General features: G+C 38.0%; 1 protein-coding gene across 3 annotated transcripts in view; it reads left to right on the top strand.

Moving 5' to 3' along the window:
• Positions 1–22,055, top strand: part of SLC44A1 (solute carrier family 44 member 1) — a 218,605-nt gene that overhangs the window by 126,359 nt on the left and 70,191 nt on the right. For all 3 annotated transcript variants that reach the window (XM_067743748.1, XM_067743747.1, XM_067743746.1), the window contains exons 8-12: positions 1,113–1,252; positions 2,448–2,634; positions 3,737–3,902; positions 4,914–5,070; positions 5,758–5,841. In XM_067743748.1, the coding sequence (XP_067599849.1) occupies positions 1,113–1,252; positions 2,448–2,634; positions 3,737–3,902; positions 4,914–5,070; positions 5,758–5,841 (734 nt within the window). The remainder of the gene's footprint in view (positions 1–1,112; positions 1,253–2,447; positions 2,635–3,736; positions 3,903–4,913; positions 5,071–5,757; positions 5,842–22,055) is intronic.

Below are 22,055 nucleotides of genomic sequence, written 5' to 3'. Positions count from 1 at the left end.
TCCCAGCGCTAGCACTTTCTATCCCTTACTGGCAGCTTTTTTCTTAGATTTAATATACTCTATTTTCACTTGTTTCCTTGGTTTTTTTTGTTTCCCCATTACTCTGTACACTGCATGAGAGTTGATGTTGGTTTTTCACCACTCTATCCCCAGCCCCTAGAACAGTAGGTGCTGTAGGCACTCAAAGTGTTTGTCGAATGGGTTGAATGAAGGTGTCCAAAGCAGCTCTCTTATATGGAGGCAGGTCTGCCTCCCTCTTCAGTCTAGATCTCAGAATCTCTGAACCAGTCATGGAGATAAAACTTCCCATCCCTAGTGCCCACCGCTCTCCAGCTATCAAAGATTTCCTATTTTTTTTTTTTTTACATCTTTACTGGAGTATAATTGCTTTACAATGGTGTGTTAGTTTCTGCTTTATAACACAGTGAATCAGTTATACATATACATATGTTGCCATATCTCTTCCCTCTTGCGTCTCCCTCCCTCCCACCCTCCCTATCCCACCCCTCCAGGCGGTCACAAAGCACCAAGCTGATCTCCCTGTGCTATGCGGCTGCTTCCCACTAGCTAAAAGATTTCCTATCTTTGTTCCTACCTTTGGTGGGAACTACTCATTTGATCTTCATTTATTCATTGTACAAATATTTCATCAACTGCATGAGTGTATCCTCACTAGGCACTAGGGTTACTGTACAACAGAGAAGATCTTTGCCTTCCTCAGCTTCATTGCTGATTTCTGTAACCCTTACTTGCTTCCCATAGGCTCCCTAGTTTAAGCAGGCGCTGAGGCTCTCTTCGTGACCAGTTCCTCTCAGGGGTGTCTGTCCTTGCTGGCTCTCTCTCAGCTTCAGAGCTGATAATAAATACAGTTAAAGGAAGTTTATTTGATACAGTGAGAGATTTGTAAGTGCCTAATGTGGAAGATGTAAGTGGAGTCATTGGCGTTCCCCTTATGCTGGCAAAAAGTTACGGCCACGCACCTCCCAGCCAAATGGATTGTTGCTGTGTTAGTCCACGTTGATGTATAGGAAGGGGCCAGAAAATTGAGGATTTATGTTACACATTTTCTTGTGCCAGTTATTGCAAAAACAATTGTTTTTTTTTGTCTCCAGGTGGCACAGGTGTACTATGGTGGCTATATGCAAAGCAAAGAAAGTCTCCCAAAGAAACAGTTATCCCTGAGCAGCTTCAGGTAGCTGAAGACAATCTTCGGGCCCTCCTCATCTATGCCATTTCAGCCACAGTGTTCACAGTGAGTACAGGCCTTGGTGTATCTTTCAGGTTTATGTTTTAATTTATAGATCATTAATGAAGCAGAAACTCATGCTTAGCCATTGCATGCCTAACCATGATCCCTATTGGATGAAATCTCTGCCCCACAGTGTATGACGTACTCAGAAGGCTTCAGAAGGCTCCCCTAAATGATGAGTGCTATTTTATGTGACATTTTATTCTGTGCTGCCTGCTTTTTGAGAGGGAATTTTCACCTAGAGTATTAATTATCATTTTCTAGTAAGAACATACATCTTATTGTCATGAGATAGTGTAATTATAGAAAAGTCTATTAAGAAATAGGCTACCTAGTGTCATTCCATCTACGTATTCACTAAGTATTTCCCATTTTTCCCTTTTAAACTTTTAACAACATTATTTTAAAAAGAGAGGTGAGCTTCACTAACTAGTATAATTATTATAAGAATTGCAGTAAAATTATTCATTAACATGTGGTTCAATAATCTATATTCATATCTTTGGTTCATCTCCTTCTCCTCTCTGAAAAAAGGGGAAAAAAATCTCAGTCCACTTCTTGGAGCAATCCCAAGCTTTTCATTGAGCATTAGAAACTAAAAATAAAGCCATTGTAAAACCATTGGTGCCAAAAGATTTTTGTTTGCTATCGTTGTACAAATATTTATTAATCATCTTTTAAGTACAGTTCTCTGCGCCAGGTGCCAGGGCAGAGTGGGGAGTGACAAAGGATAAATTTGACATGGACCCTGCTTGTAAGGTGCTTTTGTTCCAACAAGGGAGATGAGGTATAAGTTCTCTGTGCTTTTGTGGTCATAGCATATCGTCTTTTCCCCCATTTTCAGAGTGGCAAGCATGTATCTATTTAAGTAAATTAAGAGTCTCATCCTGATGACAAACAACACGTTTTGATTCATAACGAGTGGAAAAAGGGAAAGTAGAAGAATTAATACATCTAGGATATATTAATAAATTGAGAAACTCTTTTATGTTTAGCTTTAAAAGACATTTTCAATATATAATGAAAAATAAGGGCTGCAAGAGAGATACAGACTGTTAAAGCGTTATTGGGGTTCAGAGAATGATACATCTCCATTTTGGAATGAACGGTTATGTTAAAAATTTTCCACCATTGTTCAGTTTCTGTTTTTACTGCTTAAAACAGTAGCTGGAATCTTTCCATCTGTTCTCTCCTACAGGTTATCTTGTTCCTCATAATGTTAGTCATGCGCAAGCGGGTTGCTCTCACCATCGCCTTGTTCCACGTGGCTGGCAAGGTTTTCATTCACTTGCCACTGCTAGTCTTCCAACCCTTTTGGACTTTCCTTGCTCTCGTCCTGTTTTGGGTGTATTGGATCATGACACTTCTCTTTCTCGGCACTACCGGTAAGAAGACATGTTACTTCTTTCTTTTAGTAATGAAACTGATTTGCATTAAAATATTTTAAAACATCAGAGAGGTATAATTCTTAAGACATTTATGGACTAAGGTCTAACAACCATCAGAATTAGCAATGGTTATGGCTCTTCAATAACATATTCCCCGTTCATGATTTTTAGAACATCCCAGCAAAGTGAGTCTAAACCAGGTAGGGCCTGAAATCATATCCAGTTTCAAGATGGTTATGGATTTGAAGTAAGTTCCTGTACTGACTCAGACATTTGGATTCATTCTAAGATGAACTAATGAATGCAGTGCTGCTCTGGAATTGCCTCAAACTCCAGTTATAGCCAAAGATCAACTTGCTTCCTTGGGACTTTCTAGTTTGGAAATGACCTGAACTCATGTAGAGCTAGTAGTGATACAGTTCACAGGTAGACTCCCAGACTTGCTTGTAGCCATACGTAATATCAAAGGTTATGTATGTCTAAATGGAATTAGTTATGAGGAGTGGTATAAGGATAGTAAGCTTATATGTAACTTCTTTGGCCATTCAGCACACCATCACCAATTGAAAATAATATTAATTTCTGTACTTTGCTAATAATTTAGGTCTATAATTATTGGACAAGTAGTACCTCTGGAAAAAAATTGAAGTGTTTGAAAATTCATGCCTACACTAAATAACTGATAATGTGGTAGGAACTATATTCAGGGACTTCCCTGGTGGTCCAGTGGCTAAGACTCTGAGCTCCCAATGCAGGGGGCCCAGGTTCGATCCCTGGTCAGAGAACTAGATCCCACATACCTCAACTAAAGATCCCGCACGTGGCAACGAAGATCCTATGTGCCGCAGTTAAGACCCAGTGCAGCCAAATAGATAAATAAATATTAAAACAAAAATCTATATTCAAATAGAACAACTTTTAAAAGCTATATATGATGGCTTTGAGGGTCCCTTAATGTAATAGCTCTGTGATCATGAAGTCAGTGGTTTGGGGATAGGGACATATTGTTGGAAATTAGATTAATCTCTTAGATTTAATAGCCATACTTATTGGTTTATGCTTTATGTGCTCCTTCTTTCCTTCTTTGATATTTTCCTAGGCAGCGCTGTTCAGAATGACCAAGGCTTTGTGGAGTTCAAAGTTTCTGGGCCTCTACAATACATGTGGTGGTACCATGTGGTGGGTCTGATTTGGATCAGTGAATTTATTCTAGCCTGTCAACAGATGACTGTGGCAGGAGCTGTGGTAACATACTATTTTACTAGGTGAGAATTTATGCTTGTCAGAAAACTTAACTTGTAACTACATGGATGGACCTAGAGGGTTTTATGCTAAGTGAAATAAGTCAGACAGAGAAAGATAATAACTTAACTTGTAACTACATGGATGGACCTAGAGGGTATTATTATGCTAAGTGAAATAAGTCAGGAAGAGAAAGATAGTAACTTTGTATAGTGACCGATGATAACTAGACTTATTGTGGTGATCATTTTGTAATGTATAGAAATATTGAATCACTATGTTGTACACCCAGAACTAACATAGTGTTGTAGGTTAATTAAAAAAAGAAAGAAAGAAAGAAAACTTAAGATCATCTAAGTGGTTTTGTCTAAAGGAAATGGAACTGAGACCGGCAAGAGTTCCATTTCTTTAAAAAGTAATTGGAAGTGAATATAACAAAATGTGTAGTTGATCATTCTGTGAGGTAGGAAAATGGGAGGTTATTATTTTATTCTTTATACTCTTCTGTAGCTTTCTCAAAAAATTAATTAGAACCGCAGGTCATGCTACACTTAAATTACATTTAGCAGAAGAACGAATCTTGTAGTAGTGTCTTATGTACTTTTGCTTTATGTAAACGTCCATCAAAGGATAACAAGTCTTTTTAATTTGTATGGATCAGAACAAGTATTGTGACTTCCTTTCCTAACTTCATAGCTGAATATACACTACAATAGGCCTTATAGTTTTCTATTACAATGAGGTGCCAGGCCTAATGTCTTTTTAAGTTCCATTATCTGATTCTACAATTAACCCCATAACTATTTGCTAATAAGAGCTTTCAAAGCACAGTTTTACTTAACTTAAAGTGTTACAGCATAAGAACCCCATGAAACTACCATAAAGCAATGAAACATTAATTTTACATGGTACATCTGTAGCGTTTATATTACTTTGCCATTTTGTCATAGAGCTAGAATAAGAAAAATGAACTAATCTTTCACTCTTTTGGCCTCTAAACCATCTCTGTGTTTCCATCTTGGTCTTTTATATAGGGATAAAAGGAATTTGCCATTTACACCTATTTTGGCATCGGTGAATCGCCTTATTCGTTACCACCTTGGTACTGTGGCGAAAGGATCTTTCATTATCACATTAGTCAAAATTCCACGAATGATCCTTATGTACATTCACAGTCAGCTCAAAGGAAAGGTAAGGAAAAACCCTTTTCTGGACTTTCTGTGGGCAAATTCCAGAACTTCAGTTCTGCATGTAGCAAAGTTCCCAGCGATATTAAGTCCAAGTGCAAATGTTTTTTCAAAGTCCTTGCCTAATAGAATCTAATTCTTCCCTTTTGTCTCCCACTCTTGCACTCTGTAGTTTCCCCACATGTCCTGTGCTTCTCTTCCTCTGTGTGGACTCAACACGCTTTCTTCCTTGGAACCTCCTTTCTGTCCTTGACTGCAGAAATACCATGCATTTCTACATAGCTTAGCTCAAATGCCCCCTCTTCCTAGAAGCCTCCCCCGAGTCCTCTCACCTCCCAAGTGATGTCTTCTCTCTCTCTTCTCCACTCTCATAGCACTAGTATCTATATCATATTCTGATTCTAATTGTTGTTATGTTTAGCGTTTTTTTTTTCTCCTACTAGATTATAAGTTCCTTGTTGGTCTTATATACCTTATATCTTGTATCCAGTAGGTACTAAGTAAATGTTGAATTGAACTGATTAAAAATAATTCAGCCATTACATTTTGAGGGAAAAAAGGGTGAGTGTGGAGGCTTTGAAGCATAGGTTGTGATTTTTCTTAATTTTTATTTTTCTAAAATTTAGAATATTCTATATGATATGGTTTGATTCTTTGGTCTTTAATTATTTCCATTTTTCATTCTTTCCAGGAAAATGCTTGTGCTCGATGTGTGCTGAAATCTTGCATTTGTTGCCTTTGGTGTCTTGAAAAGTGCCTAAATTATTTAAATCAGGTAAAATGTTTTTTTGGTTTTTTATTTTTTTGTTTGTTTGTTTTTAATTGTCATATCCTTTCTATGTTTCTTTTTTTTTTAATTGGGTTATAGTTTTTTTACAATGTTGTGTTAATTTCTACTGTACAGCGGAGTTCCCTGTGCTATACAGCAGGTTCTTATTAGTTATCTGTTTTATACATATTAGTGTATAGATGCCAATCCCAATCTCCCAATTCATCCCCCACCTGGTGCCAAGTAAAATGTTTTAAAAATACATTTAACATTCACTTTCAAAGATAGGTTCATTGTTTCTTCTTCCAAGATAAAGTTACTGAGCTTAAGTGAAAGATGTTTTGTTTTTCTCATGGTGTTATACATTGTACCTTGATCACGTATAACTGTTTCAATCATATTCTTGTTTTTAAACGTAATATATGTTCTTACCAAGGCTTATTATTAATTAATTGTAGTACATTGATAAAATATTATTAGTGTCCATCTTTCAGGAAAGACATTTATCTCTTACCCCTTAATTCACATCCTTTCATCTTTGATTTTCTCTGAGAATCTGTCTACTCTAGCCACAGTTCTTTAATTCTTTTAATGCTTTTTGAAAGCTTTAGTGAAAAGCTGTTGTGACACTTGCTCCTTTTTGCAACTGTCTACTGTTGTTCAAAACTAGCATGCTCTGTAGGCCCTGGGGGTTTTTTTGTTTTTGTTTTTTGTCTAACTGCTGAAGTATGATACTGGCCTGGAAAATATTATCAAAGGAAGTGCTATTTCTAAGGTCAAATGGAGGGATTGATACTTATGGGGTAACAGTTCTTAGCGGAGTGGGTCTTTCTGTATCTGAGCATGTAGGACTCTCGCTGTGAAATACTCTGTTCATCTGGGTTGGTTTGTTTTTGTTTTTTTTTAAACCACTTTTCTCGAGTCGCTGAAAATCAATTCTAATGTACTGATGCCCTCATCTAATGGACCAAAGATAAAAATTGACTTTCTCACCATTTACCTTTAAGTGATTGCAGGGTAGCATTGCACTTTCCATTCACTCACGGGTAGTCAAAGGGTAGGAGTCCAGTGGTGGTGGTGTTGAGCTTGCCTGGAGTTTGCTTTATTGGAGTTTTATGGTTAATATGATAAAGTAGGTATGACATTTCATTAGCAAAATACATTCTTGTAGCTCATCATACTCTATGGATGTAAAGCATTTGGAAGGTTATTATTAAAATAATTAGTAACAACCACAACATTCTGAAAAATTATGTCCTTTAAAATTTGGTTTGGGACCAAGTCATCTTCATCAAAAAAGTTGATGGATGCACTAAAGATAATCATCGTTACATTTGTATCTGTCACTAAATAGCTTATTCTCAGACATATGGGCTAACGTCAGCTCTCTGTTTTCAGTTCCTACAGGCACCTTTTGCTCTCGTAGTTTCCAGAATGTTCAGGGAAATAACTTCCTTCCAATGCTTGACTCTTACTGATCCTTAATGATTCTTCCTGAGCATCACCTCTAAGGAACTTTCCCTCATTACCCCAGCCCCTCCTCTGACTTTCTACAACACCAGTTCATACCTCTGTGAAAACACTAAGAACACTCTATGGGAGTTGTCTGTTCACTTCATCTCATCCTTTAGACTTTTACATCCTTAAAGGCAAGACTTATTTTTGTCTCTCCAGAAACTATCACAGTGCCTGGTATACAGTAGGTGGTCTTTAACTGTTTTCTGAATGAATGATTAGTTAATCAATGAATATTTGGACTAAAAAAGACTGAGACAGTGATATAAAACTCTAAGAATCTCAAAAAGGATATGTGCAGTTATACTACAGGAAGAAAACAAATCACATCATGTCAAGATGGTCAGTAACCATGTGCAAACATCCAAAGTTTTCAGCCCATTCCAAACTAAACATTAGTCAGCGGTTTAGTCCCAGCAGTCCTGAGATGTATATACAAATTACAAGTTGGTCTTTCTTTTATAGGTTTTGTCCATTTTGCATCCTCATTAGGTAGGCATGATGTCTAAAGATTCAAGGGAGGCATCAAAATAGTAGTAAATCAAATATGGGAGCAAAGGTTTAGGGAGAGTGATTCTGAACTCATACCTGGTAGCTCTCTTTGGGAATATGAAGCGTTGCGATATGGGAACTGGTTACCACTGGAGCTTCATGTCTCTTGTTTTCATAGGAATTTTATTTGAAATGAGGTCAACATATTGAAGACATTAGCATACTTCCTGTCATGACAGGTTAAGCATAAGTACCAGTTACCAGTGGAATTTTTTAACCCTTGTTCCTGTGAAATGTTTCAGAGCTGGATAGGCACCCATCTGTTTGAAGTGTTTAAGATGATAGGGGTCATGGTGGTACTGAATAAATGAGCTCCAGAGACTTTTCTAAACTTTGAGAAAACAGGATATAAGAGTATGATCTACTAGTGCAAGAAGGGACCTTTTTAGCGCTGTCACACACATTCGGCAGTTGTAAGCTTAGTGCTCTGCTAGAGATGAAGCCATAGCTGGCCCCAAGATGATGGAGTCGACTCACACCTTTCGTTTTGTCTCCTGTATTTTATTTATCATTGCTTTCTGAAAATGAAGTTCCTTTTCCCATACACATAGGATTGAGCCCACACTTTTATAGCCTTGTTGGAGAAGGTACAGTGGATAATTGGGGGGAGGCCCAATAAAGAGAGCCCAGATGTTGAAGACGTGTTTCAATCCCCAGCAGTGTAACTGGCAAGCTCCGTGAAAGCTCTGAGTCTCAGTTTTCTTCTTCAGTAAGTGGAGAAAAATATACCTGTCCTCACAGGCTTTAGGTTAGGATGAAATATAATGCAGATAAATCAGCTCTTACAGTGGCTAACTCTTGGTAGATACCTAGTAAGTGGTGTTATCGCTCTCCCTCCACCGCATTTTATTTTTTTATAAAGAACTCCCTATGTTTTACTCTAAGATAACAGAGCTATGACAAAGAAAATTCAAAAGGTAGTTCTACAAATGAATCTATTTTCTGTAAAAATAAATGTAATGTAAGATACTGAAGAGTTTGGAAAACCAAGACAAGAACAAAATATCACCCATGATCTCACCATGCTAACAGAACACTTTTGTTACCGGCCAAACGGCAATTCCTCTGTCCTGGACCTCCCGAAGGAGAGAACTCAGTCGAGAGACATAGAGCAGTTTTAAGCAGCAGCAGTTTTATTAAGCAAAGCGAGAATATCCTCCCAAGAGAGAGAAGGGGAGCAGGCCGTCCAGAAATCAGAAGCAGCCCGCAACGGGCGTAGGGCTGGTTTTTCAGAGTGGTGGAAAGTCCCTCCTTGTGTCTTGCATCATTTGACTGCCGAGGTGATTGACAGCTTTAGGTTATATGACTTTTCTCTTTGTGCGCAGGGGCTTACCCACAAGCACCCAAGCGAAACCCCGGGGGACATGGGCAAAAACCGCAATGCTAATTTATTATAAATACGGCATAATGAACCCCGGGTTTTACTCTGAGGCACCTTTTAGGTCTTGGTGAGCCTACGTCAACCTGTGCTGACGGGTTCATCTTGTTTGGTCTTCATAAGGCTGGAATCGTAGCGGTCCTTGACCGCAAAAAGGGAAGATCTCTGGGCATGTTCTGATCACCCGTGTCCAGGTCGGGGAGGGAAAGATGACCCCGTCCAGGACAGGGCGAGGAGCCGCTCATGTCTAACTACCTACCACTTTCATTAAAATACTTATCATTAGCTTTGAGAAAAAGTTTGCAGTATTTCACTTCAGTTAATGTCTGATAAGCTCTAAACCTCATATGTAAAATGGGGCTAATAAGAGTATCTGTAGTGGGACTTCCCTGGTGGCACAGTGGTTAAGAATCCACCTGCCAATGCAGGGGACACGGGTTTGAGCCCTGGTCTGGAAAGATCCCACAGGCCATGGAGCAACTAAGCCCATGCACCACAACTACAGAGCCTGTGCTCTAGAGCCCACGAGCCACAACTACTGAGCCCGCATGCTGCAACTACTGAAGCCTGTGCACCTAGAGCCCATGCTCCGCAGCAGGAGAAGCCACTGCAGTGAGAAGCCCGCACACCGCAACGAAGAGTAGCCCCCACTCACTGCAACTACAGAAAGCCTGTGAGCAGCAACGAAGACCCAACGCAGCCCCAGAAATTAATTAATTAATTAAATAAATTTAAAAAACAAGAGTATCTGTAGTGCCAGTTACCGTGAGGATGAAGAGAGTCTACAGTGCTCTAAGCATGTGCTCAGTGAGTGGTGAATCTTATTCTATAGTACTGTCCACAGTTAATTTCTTTTACATTTTTATAATGTGCAGCAGTTATATTTTTTATTTTCTCTTGTCAGTTCTGTTCAACTTTTCTTTCATGGTTTCTTACTTGACTTTTATACTTAGAAAAGTTTTCCCCACCTCAGGATCAAATAATTGTTCTAGCATTTTTTCATATAGTCCTTTAGAGATTTCCCCTTTTTAAAAGGGAAAAAAAAATTTTTAGTTTATCTGGGATTTAATCAGTTGTCCCAGGACCAGTTAGTGATTAATCTATCCTTTCTTCTGCTGTGAAGTGTCAATTTGATCGTGTATTAAACTCTTACATATCATACTTGAGTCTGTCTTTGGGCTTTCTTTTCTGAGCTATTCTTCTACTGGCACTGTTTGTTTGTTTGTTTTTAATTTAAAAAATTTTTTGAAGTATAGTTGATGTGCAGTATTATGTAAGTTACAGGTGTACAGTACTAGAATATTTAATTATACTTCATTATATATCTCAAGTATCCTGTGATGCAAATCTCTCATTCTTATTTTTCAAAGATTTCTTGTCAAGTCACCTGTTTATTCTTTGAGGTAATCTTTAGAGTATTCAATAGAGTACATTGAAAACGTAATACTAATTATAATGCCAGCTAACACTTACTGAGCACTTACCATGTGCCGTGCACTGTGGCTCACACTTCACATGCAGAGTCTCTCAGTTGGAGTTCTGTTTTGTGTAGTACTCTCTGGAAATGGTTAACAGTGAGTTAGTTAAGGTCCCTTTGCATCATTTTCCTCCTGTCCTTTCTTCTGCTGTCAACTCCTGATGTCAGCATGCAACCCACAGTCAAAATCCTGGAGCAGGACTGGACAACACAAACCCCTGCAGGGCCCATTGAAGTCCGTTACATCACTTCTGTGAGTGAGTGCAGCAGCCAGGGTCTAAAGCAGTAGGGAGCAGTAGAGAGTGATCACCTGGATGGTCACTTTCCATCCAAAGAGGGCCATCACTACTTAGCTCTGGGATACTGTTTGCCATGTGAGAATTGATAGACAGTTTCTAACTCTTCCAGTTTTCTAAGAGAAGCCAGAATTCTGGATGTTTGCATTTTATCTCCTGCTATTAAAATGTTGACAACTAATAAAGAAAAGAATAACTCTGAGTGAGCCAAAGCAAACACTGTGTTGTCTTTGGACCCCACAATGTCAGTTGCCCGTAGGCCACCAGTTTGTTGCCACTGCCTTAGAGAATGTAGAGGATAATAGAGAGGAGTGTTTACATGGAGGCAGGGTAGACCAAAGTCATTGTGCAGCACACTATGAAATTCCATAATCCCAAACCATACTTCAATGCTAAACAATGTGGAAAATATAGCTGACTTCAGAAAAAGAGCTTTAGATTTTTAAAATAAGCTATTAAATATTTACAGCATAGGTGCTAGAGTTTTGCAGATAAACAGAGTGAACTGTGAACTGCTCTTTGTTTCTGCAGGTGCTTATCTTAATGTGACAGGAAAGTTATGGTACATCTAATCTAACCTGTAGAATTCACTTTAGGTAGAAAGATTGTTACAACTAGAATCTGTTACATTTGGGCATTGGATTACTCAGGCCTTGATTTACTTTGACTCCACTTGAAGATAGTACATTTAACACTGGAGGGTATCTGCTCTCTGGCTGATAAGCTCTTAAGATTATAAAGCTTTTCTCTACATAGTATGAGTGGGAGTTATTTTTTGAGCACCTACTTAAATCCTTGATAGTATACAAAGCACTTCATATATATTATCACTTTCTCTACACAACTCTGAAAGGAAGGCACATTTCCTCTGTTATACATGAGAAAATTGAGCCTGGTACCTTGTGGCAGATCACATGACCTAGAGGTGGAGGAAGTTTTCTAGTCTAAGTTTACCTAGATCTTACCATGACAATGCACAGTGTCCTACAGTTGACCCTTGAACAACATAGTTTTAAATTGATGAACTTCTCGCCCACCTGGCGAGAGGGGTTTAATTTTAAAGGGAGGAGGAGTGAGGCTGATGATGGGGAGGCACATGCATTAGTCTACCAAGCGAGGGGCAGGGCTTTTTCGAGGGAGTGGGGTGCCACCCCCTTCTTATCCTGTTTTGGTCCTTAATGTACAGTACTGGCATGGGTAGGTGTGTCGTTTAATATGCTAATGTAGTGAAATCAACATAGAATGAAAAACAAATTGTGCGGGTCCACGTACGCGCAAATTTTTTAAAATAAATACTACAGTACTGCACAATCCACTGTTGGTTGAATCCACGGATGCTGGAATCACAGAAAACACAGAGTATAAAGTTATATACGGATCTTCGACTGTGAGGGGGAGTTGGCACCCCAGCCCCTGCGTTGATCAAGGGTCAACTGTATATACATTTTTGTGAAACTGAAAGAAAACTAAAGTATAGTTTATTATAGAGAATATGCAAACATCTGAAACTTTCATGTTCCATGCTATAAACTAAGTGATGGTTTTAAAGACAATCTATTTAAATTAAGATTTGCAACAAACTTTTAATTCTTATGCCCCTTAAAATAATATTTGCAACCAAACTGAATGAACTATATGGTATAGATTGGACTTTGTACCCCTTCCATTCCCTCACTCAAAATAAGAAGGGGATCATTTTACTTACCATTTCCTTTATTTAATGTATAATGATCCACAAAGTTGTACATAACTGTTCCCCTTTTCCTACCATTGCTGTCTAGCTTGCCCATATTATGAGTTATTATGTAAAGATTTTAAACTTTAAGAGAATTTCTAGGTCCTTCAGTGAACAAAAGAAAGTGTGTAAAAATGTAGAAGCTGTTCTCTGACTGGTGGCCAGGCAGGCCTGGGTTACCTGCCTGGCGATCCTCTGCCCTAACATATTTTCTTCCACATGACCAGTACTTTTTCACAAAAATGCACACACCAGGGACCACTTGGACTAACAGGCATCCTTTTAAAAAGATTCCTGGATGGTGATCATCTTTTATCTTGCTTCTGAGAATTGAATAGTCTCTAAGCCTGTGCCCTGCCTGAGCAGATGTTGTGCACAGGCTAAATGTTAATCATTATGCCTGTCTGTGGGCAGTTTAGCTCAAGATCAGGAAGGCGGTCTGGGAAGCAGGTGGGTGGGCTCTAAAAATCTTAACTAAGTGGTCTGCAGAAAGCTCAGAGAACAGTTAGGGAAAGCTACAAAGGACTCAGAATCTCTTGAGAACCTTAGCATGAACCCTTTAACTAAGAGGTATAGAAGCAGAGGGAAATTTCAGTGGCCTGCTATGATCTTTAGCACATTGTTCTTCCTGAAGAGGTCATCTTGACCTTTGTGTATCACATGCAGCTCATCTTCCTGCCTTGAGAGAGGGAAAACGTTTATAAAATACCCACCTACTTTTTTCAGTTAGGTTGAATATAAAGGAGTTGCATAGATCTGTAGGAATATTGCCAAGAAGGCTAAATTTCTATGAGAATATCCAACCCTGGAACTGAGGAGTGGAGAAAAGAAATCATTATTGCCTCCTTTCATGTCTACAAATAGCCTTTTGCTCTAAAAGTAGATGGAATGGGTGGAGCTGGGTGGGGGAGAGAAGAAAGAAGCAGCAGAGGAAGAATAATAATTGTCAAATGAACTGAAGCTTCTGAAAATTAATGAGAGCAAACAAAAACTTTTGTAGTTTAGTTTGGAAGTGTTGGGTCTGCTCCTAGACTCAGCTGGTCTGATGATAACAGAGAAGAGAGATTGGAGGTGTGTGGATCCTCTCTTGCTTCTGTCTCTTCTTTCAAGGAAAGTTATGTTCAAACTGGAAAGTGGAGAGCAACATAGTTAAGAGTTGTTCGTCCTCACTGAGGGGGTGGGATTTAAGACAACACCTAGTTGATTTAAATGGGTCATCCAATACCCTTGATTCTAGACATTATAATGATGCTTTTTTACATCAACATTAATAATATATATATATGTGTGTGTGTGTGTGTGTGTATACATATATATAGTATGTATATAGTTAATATGGTAGGGTATTTCCCTCTGAAAACCTTTTATTAAATAACTGGCTTATTAGCCCCTGGATCATATCTTAGAATAGGGGAAATAAGGTTTTTCTCTTCAGGGAAATTGTATCTCAGATCACCAAGGACATTTGTCAATTGTTGAACTGAAGAATTATAGTAAAAAATGCTACAAGTCTGGAAGTTGTGGGAAAAGGTACTAATAGACTGGAAATGAGCAAATGTGGTTTGTATTTCGAAAGGGACGAGAAGGTGGGTTCCCTAGACTGTAAGTGAGGTTGGTATTGATTCTTGGCATTACTCTAGAGCCAGGGTCAGCAAAGTTTTTCTGCAAAGGACCAGACAGTGAATATTTTTGGCTTTGTGGGCCATATAGTCCCTGCCACAATTGCTCAGTTCTGCCATCATAACATGGAAACAGCCAAAACAGTTTGTAAACAAATGAACATGGCTGTTTTCCAATAAAACTTATGTACAGAAGTACAGATTTAGCCCACAGGTGGTAGTTTGAAAACCTCTTCTCTAGAATAAATTGTTAAATAGGGTTTTTTCTTGAGTACATAGGGAACTGGTGAGAAGTGGGAACTAATCTGGGTTCTTTGAGAATAGATCAGGCTTGGGAAGTTCTTTATCATTTTTCAGCCGAGTTACTATTATACAAGATCAAAAGTATAGTTTATTTCGATGTCATGAGGCCTTTGGCAGAATGTTTCAAAAGAAGCTTTGTAGAAGATGAAAAAATGTGAACCACTGCAGTTAGGTGCCTGCTGCCTTTTAACTGATAGGAAACACTGGCAGATGACAGTATAAGTGAGCAAGCAGCAAATGAATGTTACCAGGACAATTTAATAGTATGATTTCCTTAAAATGTTGTATATATTAACTTTCAAGATAAGAAGACCTACAAACCTGATATAGTAATATATTGTGATGTTATGCCAATTTGTATGATGGAATTTCATATATCAAAATCATACTATATTTCTCAAAGAGCAACATAATTTCTTGCTGCTCCATTACTGTAAAAAGTTTATGAACCACAAGTAGTGACCTACTCAGTACAGTACTCTCTCCTTGGCCCTGAAAAGTTCTGCATTTTTAACCAATAAAATTAAGCATATAATGGCAAGCTAAATTTTTGATAACTCAAGCCTCATCTTCATACCAGGTTCTTAATAACTAACACGCGTACAGTTGGAACATTCATAAATTAAAGACCATCTCTCCTGGGCTCAACGTTTAAAACTTTTCAGACAACACAGTGTAAAGTAAGCCCTTCGTGTCCTGCAGTTTTCCAACAACTTCCATATTTTGGACTCACCAACAATTTCTTAAGTCAGCACAAAACCAAAAATTTCTCAGGACCGTAAGTTTTTTGGTTTTTTTTTTTTTTGTCAAAAGGAAATTATTATTATAATGATGAAAAACACCAAATCCACAAATCACTAAATGTGTATACATGAATATATACATCATTGTATTTTTTTCACATTTTTTTATTCAAGCAGAAAGTCACAAAAATTATAATCATCCTCATCAGTTCACTCAGTCCCATGTAATTTTTTTTCATCTTGATCTTTTGTTAGCACTTTTATGAACTCATCAGTTTTCCATTAGATTTCTGAAAATGCTTATTCATTCAGTTCAGCAGTATAGTCACTTACCAGAAACCTGTACTTGTCAGAGTCTTTTCCATGCATTCCTTGAAGATGAAACCCTTTTATAGGAACATTATTGCAAAACCATCAGAGTACACCTAGAATTGTGTGTAAATGACAAAAGACTTAAAAATGACCACAGTTAAAGGTTTAATGAAAGTTCGTAATAATGCAATTGACAAGGAAATTTAGTTATTTCTGAGATACACATTTTAAAGTAATAACTAGAATTATGACTTATAACATTATACCAGAACATATAAGATTTCTAGGAATCTCATGTAATGTCTGAAACATTTATATTAACATATTTCCATACAAATAACCCAAAGAAAGTTTAGTATTAGTTTTATGGGTTTTTTTTGAATTTTTGAATTTTATTTATTTTTCTATACAGCAGGTTTATATTAGTCATCCGTTTTATACACATCAGTGTATACATGTCAATCCCAATCACCCAATTCATCACCCCCCCACCCCCACCCCCCCGTGGCTTTCCCCCCTTGGTGTCCATACATTTGTTCTCTACATCTGTGTCTCAACTCTGCCCTGCAAACTGGTTCATCTGTACCATTTTTCTAGGTTCCACATACATGCGTTAATATACGATATTTTTTTTCTCTTTCTGACTTACTTCACTCTGTATGCCAGTCTCTAGATCCATCCACGTCTCAACAAATGACCCAATTTCGTTCCTTTTTATGGCTGAGTAATATTCCATTGTATATATGTATCACAACTTCTTTATCCATTCGTCTGTCGATGGGCATGTAGGTTGCTCCCATGACCTGGCTATTGTAAATAGTGCTGCAATGAACATTGCTGTGCATGTGTCTTTTTGAATTATGGTTTTCTCTGGGTATATGCTCAGTAGTGGGATTGCTGGATCATATGGTAATTGTATTTTTAGTTTTTTAAGGAACCTCCATACTGTTCTCCATAGTGGCTGTATCAATTTACATTCCCACCAACAGTGCAAGAGGGTTCACTTTTACCCACACCCTCTCCAGCATTTGTTATTTGTAGATTTTCTGATGATGCCCATTCTAACTGGTGTGAGTTGATACCTCACTGAAGTTTTGATTTGCATTTCTCTAATAATTAGTGATGTTGAGCAGCTTTTCATGTGCTTCTTGGCAATCTGTATGTCTTCTTTGGAGAAATGTCTATTTAGGTCTTCTGCCCATTTTTGGATTGGGTTGTTTGTTTCTTTAATATTGAGCTGCATGAGCTGTTTATATATTTTAGAGATTAATCCTTTGTCAGTTGATACATTTGCAAATATTTTCTCCCATTTTGAGGGTTGTCTTTTGGTCTTGTTTATGTTTTCCTTTGCTGTGCAAAAGCTTTTAAGTTTCATTAGGTCCCATTTGTTTATTTTTGTTTTTATTTCCATTTCTCTAGGAGGCGGGCCAAAAAAGGATCTTGCTGTGATTTATGTCATAGAGTGTTCTGCCTATGTTTTCCTCTTAAGAGTTTTATAGTGTCTGGCCTTACATTTAGGTATCGGATCCATTTTGAGTTTAGTTTTGTATATGGTGTTAGGGAGTGTTCTAATTTCATTCTTTTACATGTAGCTGTCCAGTTTTCCCAGCACCACTTATTGAAGAGACTGTCTTTGTATATCCTTGCCTCCTTTGTCATAGATTAGTTGACCATAGTTGTGTGGGTTTATCTCTGGGCTTTCTGTCTTGTTCCATTGATCTATGTTTCTGTTTTGGTGCCAGTACCATATTGTCTTGATGACTGTAGCTTTGTAGTATAGTCTGAAGTCAGGGAGTCTGATTCCTCCAGCTCCGTTTTTTTCCCTCAAGACTGCTTTGGCTATTCGGGGTCCTTTGTGTGTCCATACAAATTTTAAGATTTTTTGTTCTAGTGCCATAAAAAAATGCCATTGGTAATTTGATAGGGATGCATTGAATCTGTAGATTGCTTTGGGGAGTATAGTCATTTTCACAATATTGATTCTTCCAATCCAAGAACATGGTCTATCTCTCCATCTGTTGGTATCATCTTTAATTTCTTTCATCAGTGTCTTATAGTTTTCTGCATACAGGTATTTTGTCTCCATAGGCAGGTTTATTCCTAGTTATTTTATTCTTTTTGTTGCAGTGGTAAATGGGAGTGTTTCCTTAATTTCTCTTTCAGATTTTTCATCATTAGTGTATAGGAATGCAAGAGATTCCTGTGCATTAATTTTGTATCCTGCAACTTTACCAAATTCATTGATTAGCTCTAGTAGTTTTCTTGTGGCATCTTTAGGATTCTCTATGTATAGTATCATGTCAGCAAACACTGACAGTTTTACTTTTTCTTTTCCAATTTGTATTCCTTTTATTTCTTTTTCTCTTCTGATTGCCATGACTAGGACTTCCAAAACTATGTTGAATAATAGTGGTGAGAGTGGACATCCTTGTCTTGTTCCTGATCTTAGAGGAAATACTTTCAGTTTTTCACCATTGAGAATGATGTTTGCTGTGGGTTTGTCATATATGGCCCTTATTATCTTGAGGTAGGTTCCCTCTATGCCCACTTTCTGGAGAGTTTTTATTATAAATGGGTGTTGAATTTTGTCAAAAGCTTTTTCGGCATCTCTTGAGATGATCATATGGTTTTTATTCTTCAATTTGTTAATGTGGTGTATCACATTGATTGATTTTCATATATTGAAGAATCCTTGCATCCCTGGGATAAATCCCACTTGATCATGGTGTATGATCCTTTTAATGTGTTGTTGGATTCTGTTTGCTAGTATTTTGTTGAGGATTTTTGCATCTATATTCATCAGTGATATTGGTCTGTAATTTTCTTTTTCTTTTTGTAGTATCTTTGGTTTTGGTGTCAGGGTGATGGTGGCCTCATAGAATGAGTTTGGGAGCGTTCCTTCCTCTGTAATTTTTTGGAAGAGTTTGAGAAGGATGGGTGTTAGCTCTTCTCTAAATGTTTGATAGAATTCACCTGTGAAGCCATCTGGTCCTGGACTTTTGTTTGTTGGAAGATTTTTAATCACAGTTTCAATTTCATTCCTTGTGATTGGTCTGTTCATATTTCCTATATCTTCCTGGTTCACTCTTGGAAGGTTATACCATTCTAAGAATTTGTCCATTTCTTCCAGGTTGTCCATTTTGTTGGCATAGAGTTGCTTATAGTATTCTCTTAGGATGCTTTGTATTTCTGCCATGTCTGTTGTAACTTCTCCATTTTCATTTCTAATTTTATTGATTTGAGTCCTCTCCCTCTTTTTCTTGATGAGTCTGGCTAATGGTTTATCAATTTTGTTTATCTTCTCAAAGAACCAGCTTTTGGTTTTATTGATCTTTGCTATTGTTTTCTTTGCTGCTATTTCATTTATTTCTGCTCTGATCTTTATGATTTCTTTCCTTCTGCCAACTTTGGGTTTTGTTTGTTCTTCTTTCTCTAGTTCCTTTAGGTGTAAGGTTCGATTGTTTATTTGAGATTTTTCTTTTTTCTTGAGGTAGGCTAGTATAGCTATAAACTTCCCTCTTAGAACTGCTTTTGCTGCATCCTATAGGTTTTGGATCATCGTGTTTTCATTGTCATTTGCCTCTAAGTATTTTTTGATTTCCTTTCTGATTTCTTCAGTGACCTCTTGGTTATTTAGTAACGTATTGTTTAGCCTCCATGTGTTTGTGTTTTTTACGTTTTTTTCCCCATAATTAATTTCTAATCTCATAGCATTGTGGTCAGAAAAGATCTTGAAATGATTTCAGTTTTTTTTAATTTACTGAGGCTTGATTTGTGACCCAAGATGTGATCTATCCTGGAGAATGTTCCGTGCGCACTTGAGAAGAAAGTGTAATCTGCTGTTTTCTGAAGGAATGTCCTATAAATATCAATTAAATCTTCTGGTCTATTGTGTCATTTAAGGCTTGTGTTTCCTTATTAATTTTCTGTTTGGATGATCTGTCCATTGGTGTAAGTGTGGTGTTAAAGTCCCCCACTATTATTGTGTTACTGTCTATTTCCTCTTTTAGAGCAGTTACCAGTTGCCTTATGTATTGAGGTGCTCCTATGTTGGGTGCATACTTATTTATAATTGTTATATCTTCTTCTTGGATTGATCCCTTGATCATTATGTAGTGTCCTTCCTTGTCTCTTGTAACATTCTTTATTTTAAAGTCTATTTTATCTGATATGAGTATTGTTACTCTAGCTTTCTTTTGATTTCCATTTGCATGGAATATCTTTTTCCATCCCCTCACTTTCAGTCTGTATGTGTCCCTAGATCTGAAGTGGGTCTTTTGTACACAGCATATATATGGGTCTTGTTTTCATATCCATTCAGCAAGCCTGTGTCTTTTGGTTGGAGCATTTAATCCATTCATGTTTAAGGTAATTATCGATATGTATGTTCCTATGACCATTTTCTTAGTTGTTTTGGGTTTGTTTTTGTAGGTCCTTTTCTTCTCTTGTGTTTCCCACTTAGAGAAGTTCCTTTGGCATTTATTGTAGAGCTGGTTTGGTGGTGCTGAATTCTCTTAGCTTTTGCTTGTGTGAAGCTTTTGATTTCTCCATCGAATCTGAATGAGATCCTTGCTAGGTAGAGTAATCTTGGCTGTAGGTTCTTCCCTTTCATCACTTTAAGGCTATCATGCCACTCCCTTCTGGCTTGTAGTGTTTCTGCTGAGAAATCAGCTGTTAACTTTACGGGAGTTCCCTTGTATGTTATTTGTTGTTTTTCCCTTGCTGCTTTCAATAATTTTTCTTTGTCTTTAATTTTTGCCAATTTGATTACTATGTGTCTCAGTGTGTTTCTCCTTGGGTTTGTCCTGTGTGGGACTCGCTGCACTTCTTGGACTTGGTGGCTATTGCCTTTCCCATGTTAGGGAAATTTTCGACTATAATCTCTTCAAATATTTTCTCTGGTCCTTTCTCTCTCTCTTCTCCTTCTGGGACCCTTATAATGCGGATGTTGTTGCATTTAATGTTGTCCCAGAGGTCTCTTAGGCTGTCTTCATTTCTTTTCATTCTTTTTTCTTTATTCTGTTCCATGGCAGTGAATTCCACCATTCTGTCTTCCAGGTCACTTATCCGTTCTTCTGCCTCAGTTATTCTGCTATTGATTCCTTGTAGTGTAGTTTTCATTTCAATTATTGTTTTGTTCATCTCTGTTTGTTTGTTCTTTAATTCTTCTAGGTCTTTGTTAAACATTTCTTGCATCTTCTCGATCTTTGCCTCCCTTCTTTTTCCGAGGTCATGGATCATCTTCACTATCATTATCCTGAATTGTTTTTCTGGAAGGTTGCCTATCTCCACTTCATTTAGTTGTTTTTCTGGAGTTTTATCTTGTTCCTTCATCTGGTACATAGCCCTCTGCCTTTTCATCTTGTCTATCTTTCTGTGAATGTGGTTTTTGTTCCTCAGGCCACAGGATTGTAGTTCTTCTTGCTTCTGCTGTCTGCCCTCTCGTGGATGAGGCTATTTAAGAGGCTTGTGTAAGTTTCCTGATGGGAGGGACTGGTGGTAGGTAGAGCTGACTGTTGCGCTGGTGGGCAGAGCTCAGTAAAACTTTAATCCTCTTGGCTGTTGATGGTGGGGGCTGGGTTCCCTCCCTCTTGGTTAGAACCGTAAGTTTTAGTTACAAAGTACATATACGTTCCCTTCTAAGACTCAGACATATTTCATGTTATGTTACTTATTCACATTTCCCTGAAAATGCCAATGCTGTTCTAGAATGCAATGTAAAAAAGAAGGAAAAAGTCTGAGTGGTCAAGGAAAACATGGGGCAGCAGAAGCAGGTATGATTTAATAAAAGTATGTCAGCTGGGGACTCAGTACTACAAGGGACAGAAAACCAACTCAGTCTGGCCTAAAAAAGAGCAAGAGTGAGAAGGGGGTGGGGGAGAGAGAAGAAGGGAGAGATTCTTAGCAATTTATTAGCTTCAATAACTAAGAAGTCCAGAATCTGGCTAGTTCCTAATCTTGCAAACATTGTCACCCAATGCGAGTACCTGGTTCCTCTCCCTGTTCTGACTTCCATTATGTTGGCAAAACAGCCATGGCAATTCGTACCCTCACACCTTGCTGTCCAGAAAAATGAGAGAGCTGCTCTGTCAGGAGCACCTATGGAAGAGAAAGGAAACTTCTTTTTTTCCCCCTGGAAGCCCCAGGGAACATCTTTTACTTTCATAGGCTCTGGTTAGTTTCTGTACGAATCCCTGAATCGTTGTAGGTAGAACATGTTGATTGGCTTACATCAACCAAGGCCCACCCCAAGAGCTGGAGGTAGTGTTAGTCTCACTCAGACTCCAAGA

The sequence above is a fragment of the Pseudorca crassidens genome, chromosome 7 (assembly GCF_039906515.1).
Source record: "Pseudorca crassidens isolate mPseCra1 chromosome 7, mPseCra1.hap1, whole genome shotgun sequence".
Lineage (NCBI taxonomy): Eukaryota > Metazoa > Chordata > Mammalia > Artiodactyla > Delphinidae > Pseudorca > Pseudorca crassidens.
This window is presented reverse-complemented; position numbering and strand designations above follow the sequence as displayed.